Below are 9,516 nucleotides of genomic sequence, written 5' to 3'. Positions count from 1 at the left end.
GCGGGATACAAATCCAAATAAATAAATAAATAAATATGAAATCAACTCGTTGGTATTAATGATTTTAGAATGTGGTTTTATTATGTGTTTCAATTTGTTGTGTGGGCAAGAAAGGTGGGATATAAATTTTGTAACATAAATGAACAGAATAAAGACATATCCTAATGCTCATGAGGGAGAAGTTAAAATTATAATGAAAAAATCTTTTGATCCAAAGATTTCAGTCTCAGGACTCTCAGGCAAAAGGCAGATATATACACATATTAATCTAAAGAGGACCCGATGATCATGGTGCCGAGCTGCAAGCACGTAACAGGAAGTCACATGACATTAGAGTTCATGTGACTGGATGAGAGGAAGCCAGGATTATTACCACAAGGGTGTTGATGCCTGGACTACAGGCACCAGACCAAAACAGCTGAGCACAGAAAATACAAACCAAGAAGAGTGCACTTCCACATCAGGTTCAACAGTAGACTATTCCTGTCTGCCTCCAGCCTCCCTTTCACTTCCTTACCATCATCTGAGTAAAATCCAGCCGGGCACAATGTCACGCATGTATTCGTTTCTTGGTGATGATAGAAGCCACGCTTGCAAGCCATGCACATGTTCGAGCTCCGGCCGAGGCACGACTCACAGCCTCTGTGGCATCTGCGGCACTTCCGTTGCATGCTGTCCCCGAAGTACCCGGGGGGACAGGTATTCACACACTTCCTGCAGGGAAAAATGTCCACAATGCCCCAGTTTGGCTCAGAAGACCCATTCTGGAAATCTGAAAGCAAAGACAGGGATAATGCCCCAGTTTGGCTCAGATTCTGGAAATCTGAAAGCAAAGACAGGGGGCGCTGTCCCAAGTAGTGCTCCTCTCCAGGCGTCACACTGTCCTTAGTGTGACAATGCATTATGGGAGCATTCAAGACCAGTACATATAACCCCTCCACGTCATGACTGAATGCACAGAGAGAAAGAGGACTTTCAAAGCTGGACTCCGCCATCTTTGGTTGGAGTCTGGACATTCTGCCAACTGACATCCTCCACCTTATTTATCTACATCTGTGAACTCACCTCAAAGCTGTGCTGCTTGTTTCTAGCATCTGGCTAACTAATTCCTCCCACCCCTCCCAATCTTGTCGCTTCGATCCTGTTATTACTTGGGAAACCAACTCCCAGAGCAAACCTTGACAAGCTTTCCAGAGCAGAGGTTTTGGGAGACTCTCCTTTCCAGTGGGGTTTAAGGTTAAAAGGGATGGGGTGGGGACAGGAACCCTGTTCTTTCCCCCCTTTGCCATCCCGTAAGCTGGGGAGAAACAAGCGCTACCTTACCTGCCAGTTTTAATGCTCCCAAGACTATAATGGAAACAGTTCAGGCACTGATCAGGATTGGGACCGTCGCATCCTTGGTCGCCACATTCCGTGTGACACGGACCTTAGAGAGACAGACAGTTCTGCTGAAAGAAGAGATATAAAACTCTTCCTAGTCCAGCCTACAAAAACAGATCCGGTGCTCACATTCTTCTTGGCAGGGCTATTTTTGGGCAGGAACGCACAGGAACGGAGTCCCGGCTGGCTCCCAAGTTGGCCACGCCCAGCAGGAACTCATTAGCACAACAGGCCACACCCAACAGCAGGAACTCATTAGGACTGGTTACATTAGGGGTGTGTGGCCTAACATGCAAAGGAGTTCCTGCTACAAAAAAAAGCCCTGGGTTTTGTCAACAAACAAGGTAAACAGAATAACAAGCAAAAGGTGGGTGTGGCTGGATAACCACACTTCTGGTAACATGGGAATGCGGCCTAATATGGTAATGAGCGGTGCAGTCAGGGGTGTGGCCTAATATGCTAATGACTTTCTGCTGCTGGGTGTGGTTATGCTAATGAGTTCCTGCTGGACTTTTTCTACAAAAAAAGCCCTGCTTCTTGGTGAGGTGAGAGGGAGAGAGGCCACATGCTGGCATGAAAGTAAAACTGGAAATATTTCCCTCTGTTTTTTTTAAGAGCATAACAGCCATCGCCTAGATAGAGCCCCGAGGCAAGTGGTGATAGTTCGGTCCGGGTACAGCTGGCAGAACGGTTTTCAGCAGGCCAAAGCGCTTAGGACTGCATGGCCAGGATCCCCAGGGCTTGAGTGGGTGGCTCCTGCAAGGCTCTCCAAGGTCTCTTCCGAGTCTTCGAGCCTTTTCTAGATAATGCCTGCCTGAGTCTCAAAGACCTTCTTGGCAGGCATGAGGATGAGAAAGTTTCAAAGATGGAGAGACAAAAGAAGCCAAGACTCCCACGCCAAATGCTGCAGCCATTCTCAGATTCCGTTCCCCGAATAGCAAACTGCAGGACATGCAAACTCTAAATCTGGAGGATTTCCCCCCCAGAGCTAAGCTACACTATGCATGAACTGAACTGCTGGGCTTCTCCAACATTTATGAGACCACCTGGAAGATAAACCACCACCACCACAACAGCCCAATGCTGCAGTGAATTACTGCGTAAATAATTTAGAGCATCCAAGGGGAAGATGTGGGAGGGACTGAAGCCGCATCTATGATGGGTTTTTAGCAGGAGAGGGAAAGCGTGAACTCCATCCCAAAAAGTCACGCGCCGACTCCTGAATCCTTGACATTGCTGGCTCGCAGAAAGCCATCGTCTAAGGAAGAGCTGTGCATATTCAAAAGACAGCCCAACTCGTATCTCAAAGCTCAACGTGCACAGAACATTTGCCAAGCCAAAGGCAGCTCCTGTTAGTTCCCTTCCTAGGCAGACTTTCCAGGTCCCCAAAGTCAGCTTGCAAGCCAGCACCGACCCTGTTGTGGCAACACACCTCCTTGAGTTTTGATGGGCATGGAGCCGAGGAAGAGGGGCTCCAAATCTGCTCTCGTTTTATGTCGTGAGCACATGGGTGCTCTCTCCCCCCAGGCAATTCTCTCTGCAGCCCCCGCCCCTCAAACATTTATTGAGCCACCTTTCTGGCTTCACATCTTTCCAAGTATAGATCAGCAACTACATTTTCCATAGACTTATTTGATATAGTGTTGTAAGGAGCTGGTCTCATACGGTGGCGGAGAGAGACCTAGTGGACTCTTATTACGAGTTCCTATAATACAAGGCATAACAGACAAAAACTGTACTTTTTTTTAAGTGGGGGGCCAGTTTCTTGGAAGACCAACAGAGCGGCATTGTCCAGGATGTGCTGAGAATATGACAACGGATGGCTAGGATCAGGGGTCATTTCCTGCAGGAGCACACAGGAGCGGAGCTCCGGCAGTAAAGAGCCCAGGGGGCGGGTACATGCAGCAAGCCCCACCCCCTGCTCCCAGCAGCCCTCAGTAAGAGCAAGAAGCAGCCAGGTAAATTGCAGAGCCCCCCGGCCCCCCGGTCCAAAACAGTCCAGTGGCACCTTTAAGACCAAGTTTTATTCAGGTACAAGCTCTCCCTCCTCTGCGAGGACAGATCTGCATGTTTCCCCCCACCAATAGCTAGCAATCCAAAACAGTCCAGTGGAGACTGACACACTTCTGACACAGTTCCGGTGACGTCAGGGGGTGTGGCATATGCAAATAAGTTATGCTAATGAGCCCCAGCACCTCTTTTTCTACAAAATGACCCTTGGCTAGGATGCAATGCATTTGAAACTGTTTCTTGTTTTTTAGGGAGGGGAACAGAAAGCATGCACATGCAAGACACACAGAGGAAATCAAAGATACCCACACCCATGGAGTGTCTGCTTGTGCTTAGATGCAGAGTTCAGGGGAAGAAAAAAGAGACTGGCAGTGGGCACTTTACCTGTGTATTCCTCCTCCTCCTCTGGCACCTCCATCTGAGTCTGGAAAAAAGTGGTTTTGGAAGACTCCAGGTCTGACGACGGAACCTCCAGCATCCTTGAGGGGGACTGAGGGGTGCTGACGTTGGAGAAGGGGTGCTCGGCTGTTCCATAGAGGATAAGACTCCATTCTTTTAACTTCCCTGTAAAAGGACCAGCTCCCATAATTACATATATTTGTTAACTGATTAAATAATTGCACACCCATCCACAGGGCTGCAGCTGTAGGAATGCTAAATCCCTACAGGGATATTCCCTCATTTCTGTTCATCTTTCATTTTAAAAGTGTCTTTCTGCTTGCAGAGGTGTAAAGAAGAGGAGGTGGGGCTGTGCCCAGCCGCTCACTAAAACGTAAACCTCGTAGGTATCTTCCAGTTCTCTGGTCAATGAGCCACTGGGAGAAGTGATGAGCAACTAGGTTGCAGGGGGAATGTTTTCACATGCACATTCTGTCTGCTGTCTGCCACGGCTCTTGGGCATTGTGGTTGCCCACCAGGAGCTGAGGGTGGACAGTGGAGTTGCACCAACAATCCCCACCCCATCCCATTGCCGCACATTGCCAGGGAGTGCCAAGAACGGAGACGATGCTCTTTCCATGGAAGCTTGTTGTCCCAGAGGAATTTTCCAAAGAATAATGGAACGCAGCTTAAAAAACCACCAGTCTCGACTGTTACACTCCTCCACATTCCATAATCTCTGCTAACCAATCCCTTGACTATGAAAAAAATCTCACAGGACTAACCATATTTTATCATTCATTGGCACTCAGAGGGCAGATTGGGTCCAGTATCCAATATGTTTGGATGGAAGCAAAAGCACTAAATCTCCTGATTCTTTGGAAACATGTAAAATTTACCAGCATGCAAAGTTTCTGGGCTTTTACGCCAACCGTTTAATGTTTTTTGCAAAAATAAGAATCCCTAATAGTTATGATAAACCTGATGAAGCATTCCAAGGGTGTCTGACTAATATGCTGCCAGGAGAGCACAGGGTTGGTTTGCTTCTCTGGTATTTTTAAAAAAATATCAAGAAGCTTCTTACGCCAGAGGATCTACTGTCAAATGCATGGGGGGCCACAGTCCCCTCATATTCCATCAAAGAACAAGTCTCCTTGCTATTATATGCGGCTCAAAATACCATCGCACAAAACTGGAAATCTCTAAAATCTCCTACTCTCACACAATGGCATCAAAAGATATGGAATCTGTATGCCGTGGCAAAAATTGCAGACACTCTAACACGATATTCACGGCCCTCTGGGCACTCTATGTTCCCCACAATCTGGCTACCAATACTTGAGTATCTCATTTCTCAGGGTGAAAAACCACAACTAGTTGTTGATCTAGGCTTAGATATACTCTAAAGTAAATGTTTTTTGTCCTATGCTGTTTTATTACACACGTTGTTCCTTATAACTGTAACTCCCTATTTGGTTGGAAATAATGGTATATTTACACAATGGTACTCATCGTATGTATTTCACTGTCTGAAATTTCGAAGCTATGTATGCGTTGTCTGTATTAAAGCTTAATAAAATTTTAAAAAAATATCAAGAAGCTTTTACAATAATCTGGCCAGGCACTGAACAATTTTTTCCTCAAGCGTTCCAGAAAGGGCAAGAGGAAGGAACCTGTTTGCAGAGATTTAGGATAGTTTTCGGTGCTGAATATATGGTTGGGAGGTTGTCAAAACATAACACGCGTGCAGGCATACCAGGTGGATGCTGGCAAAGCGGATTGCTGGCAGTAACGGAGGGGGAATGCTGTCCAACATGGCAACCGTGAGTAGGTGGAGATAGAGGCAGAGGGCTGCTTCATAAATGCCACCCAAGTACAGGGTTGTTGACTGGCTAGGAGCTCCTGCTGATGTCACCAGCCCACTGTTAGCCAATCAGCAATCCAGTACTTCCGTGGTGCTGTTTTTCTGCCCGGATCTCCCATTTGTTCACATCCACTTGCAGGAGGTCTCCCACATTCAATCCCAGATGTCTTCAAGCTAATGGACCGGGGATGGGCTGTGGCTAAGTGGCATGCAGGCGGTCCCAGGTTCAACCCCCAGCCTCTCCCAATAAAAGGACCAGGCAGTACGTGATGTGAAAGACCTCTGTCTGAGACCCTGGAGAGTCACTGCCAGTCTGTGTAGACAATACCAGTTTTGGCAGACCAGTGGGCTGACTCAGCGGAAGGCAGCTGCCCATGTTCATCAGACTTCAGCGGGAGCAGATGTTGGAAAGACTCTGGAGAGCCACATGCCGTAAAGCAGGTAACAAAGGACGTGGGTAGCCTGATGGCCTCAAGCAAATGGATGCAGAGGCTGCACCCCCACGGCCAAGCACCAGAGGCAGGAACAGGAGACTGCTCAGGGGAGAGTGGGCAGTGCCACCCCGACTGTGGCTCCAGCATGGCGGAACAACCTTCTCTGCAGCGGTCAAGCAGTGTGGGAGCATCTGCCCAGTGCTGCACCACTGGTTGTCCAGTCAACCCATGTGGGTTTTCCTTTGCACCTCCCTCCCAGCGCATGAGGACCTGCAGTGAGGATACACCAACTCAGAGCTTACCAACTGCTGTCCTTACAATTTATAGCTCCGGTAGGAGCTGCGGTGGCTCAAGTGGTTAAGACGCAGAACTGCAGGCTGTGGAAGGTCAGTAGTTCAGCAGTTCGAGACCCCCGAGTGTGCCGCGTGATGGAGTGAGCTCCCGTCTCTAGTTCCAGCTCCTGCCAACCTAGCAGTTCGAAAGCAAGAAATTGCAAGTAGATAAATAGGGACCACTTTAGAGGGAAGGTAACTCTTTTTGGCTCTGCTGCCCCCCCCCGCGTCCTTTTGGTGGGGGGCCCCGGGTCCTGTTTGGCACCCCTAAGGGCCGCCCGCACTCTAGGCGAATGCCTAGTTCGCCTAGTGGGTGAGCAGGCCCTGCCTCCTCTCATATCCTGCACATGAACATCTGCACCATCACCACTGATTTGTCCATCCAGTGATCTGAAGGAACTTGGCTCACTGGCAAGCTAAGTTCCAAACAGATGGGTAACCGAGAATATGGACTCATCGGAAACGACGGCAGAGTTCGCAAGCAAGGGCATCCCTGCCCATCCATTCCAATACCTAGGCCTGAAGACCTCAAAAACCCCAGCCGTTCTCCCCTGTCAGGACAGCACAAAGTTCACAGTATTTTGAGGGATTTTGAGGCTCTTTTAACTACATTTATATCAGAATTATTTTAATGCTGTTTCACTTCCTGTCCGAACTGCAGCCAAATACAGCGTGGCTAGAACAGTGTTGCCTCTTGTACTCTAACAGGTACGGGGGGGGGGGGGGATCCATTTCTGAACACCGTTCAGGTCCTCGCTGGCAAGGAGACGAGGGGCCAGAAATCTAGGAGAGGGTAGAACTCCTGAAGAGCTAGAAGGCGGCTTCTCAAGCACATCATGCCATTAACTGTCAACATCAACTCTCCGTAGGTGTGGAAGTTTCAGAGAGGAAAAGGAAATTCTATACCGTGAATGGTGACATTAAAAAAAACACACCCTTCCATTTTACAGACTGCGGGTTCACCATGAGGTTTCGCTTTGGCCTCATTCCTAAACTGGGACAGGCTTTTTTATGTGCATCCACACAATAGGTAAAGGTAAAGGTAAAGGTAAAGGTTCCCTTGCTCGAAAGCCAGTCGAATCCGACTCTAGGGTTGCGGTGCTCATCTCCGTTACAAAGCCGAAGAGCCAGCGCTGTCCGAAGACATTTCCGTGGTCATGTGGCCGGCATGACTAAACACTAAGGCGCACGGAACGCTGTTACCTTCCCACGAAGTGGCACCTATTTATCTACTTGCAATTTCTCGCTTTCGAACTGCTAGGTTGGCAGGAGCTGGAACTAGAGACGGGAGCTCACTCCGTCATGCGGCACACTCGGGGGTCTTGAACTGCTGAACTACCGACCTTCCACAGCCTGCAGTTCAGCGCCTTAACCACTTGAGCCACCGCAGCTCCTATCCACACAATACCTTCCTCTAATTGTTCGTGTTCTGTGCTTCCCCCACCCCACTTTGCTGTGATTCTTCAGGGAAATATCACAATCAAAGCGCTGCGTGGGCAAGGAGGTGTGCATTTTTGCAATTCCAGCCCAGATCACCCCTATTCTCCTTGCCCCACCACTCCTGTTCCCCCCACAACATACCGTGACAGGTTAAAATTGCTCACTGACATATTGCTATAGCTTTAGTCTTTCGATGGCATGGGGAACTGGGAAGGCATGGGGAACTGGGAAGGCATGGGGAACTGGGAAGGCATGGGGAACTGGGAAGCTTGGCTCCCCATGGATACCCCACCGGCACTGTGGATGCAGAAGCATCCACAGCTGCACTGGAAGCAACATGGAAAATCCTCACCGCACGGATGCAGCCATGCGCTAAACACTGTGACAAATGTTATTGGGAAACGTTGTGCTGAAAACTCAAAAATCTGTTCAAAGCCACTCTGCGTTTGGGAAACATCAGCTGCCACATGGAGCGCCATCATGGAAAAGGAATCTACATAAAAACGCTGTAATTTTTGCAATGGTCCATCTGCCATAGGAGGAGACCAGCCACAGGAGACTCACCTAGCATTTCTGGGTTTCGAACATGATATGGCTTATCCTGGATTTCAAGCGTCCACTCCCCGGCTGCCCTCTCTCCCCAGCAGTGGACGGTCATGAATTCCCAGTGCTTGAAGCCGTCGATGGAACTGTCGTGTTGCCTGTGGATGGGAGGACCAGCCAAAGAAGTCACACCAAGGGAACTGGAAAGGCATCACTACGACATGTCAAGAAAAACTCTGCATGGAGCACTTTCAGGCACCGTCTTTGGAGGCAGACAGAAATACATTCTAAGAGAATCGAGGGCAGGTTTGTCGGGCGTGAGATGAACACTTCCTCTCTCTGGCTTTGCTCCTCAACAGATAATTTAAGCCTCTGGACTGAAAGCATGCACTCCCAATCAATGCTCCCTCTAAGCTGTGGAGGTCTTGTGAGCAAAAGTTCTACTTTGTGAGCTACTGGTATTAAAGTTGTGAGCGAGCAGTTACTGCATAAATTAGTTTGCTCTGGAGCCCTCCTTCCTGAGCTAAGACAAAAATGTGTGAGCTGGAGGCTAAAAAACTGTGAGCTAGCTCACACTAACTCAGCTTAGAGGGAACATTGTCAGGCTGCCTTCTTGATTAAAGCTTGAGTGGGAAGAGGGGGGAGTTCCAGGCACCTGGGCAAGCTTATCTGTGCTGATGTATTTATTTCTTGCCTTCATCTAAACCACGGATGGCCGGACTTGCTTAATGTAAGAGCCACATAGAATAAACGTCAGATGTTTGAGAGCCTCAAGACATGGACAAATGTTACATACACATTTTAATTTGCTTTATATTAACATTAAACGAGACTGCCAAAAATAAAAACAAAAGAGGTAAAAACAGATATTGTTAATGATATTTATTTATCCCATGATATTTGTATGCCGGGGGGTGGGGGGAGGCTTTGAGAACGCATTTAAAGTTTCTTTCTCTCCTCCCCCCCCACCCCAAGCCTACCCAGGGAGGGGAACACTGGCTGGGGAAGGAAAGACCGATCGGAGAGGCACGCCTCCCTTCGCTTCCCCAGCTACCCTGTTGGAAGCCGCACAGTATGTGTAAAAGAGCCGCATGTGGCTCCTGAGCCACAGTTTGGCCACCTCTGATCTAAACCC

At 48.6% G+C, this 9,516-nt stretch overlaps 1 protein-coding gene across 1 annotated transcript in view; it reads right to left on the bottom strand.

Annotated features, from left to right (window-relative positions):
- Positions 1-9,516, bottom strand: part of PCSK6 (proprotein convertase subtilisin/kexin type 6) — a 137,676-nt gene that overhangs the window by 29,846 nt on the left and 98,314 nt on the right. The window contains exons 13-16 of the mRNA XM_015417963.1: positions 8,403-8,539; positions 3,775-3,954; positions 1,324-1,426; positions 518-714 (exon numbers count right to left, since the gene is read on the bottom strand). Of these exons, the coding sequence (XP_015273449.1) occupies positions 518-714; positions 1,324-1,426; positions 3,775-3,954; positions 8,403-8,539 (617 nt within the window). The remainder of the gene's footprint in view (positions 1-517; positions 715-1,323; positions 1,427-3,774; positions 3,955-8,402; positions 8,540-9,516) is intronic.

Source organism: Gekko japonicus, unplaced genomic scaffold (assembly GCF_001447785.1).
Source record: "Gekko japonicus isolate JY-2015 unplaced genomic scaffold, Gekko_japonicus_V1.1 scaffold924, whole genome shotgun sequence".
NCBI classification, from domain to species: Eukaryota; Metazoa; Chordata; class Lepidosauria; order Squamata; family Gekkonidae; genus Gekko; species Gekko japonicus.
The sequence above is the reverse complement of the archived record's forward strand: the minus strand, read 5'-3'. Positions and strand labels throughout refer to the sequence as shown.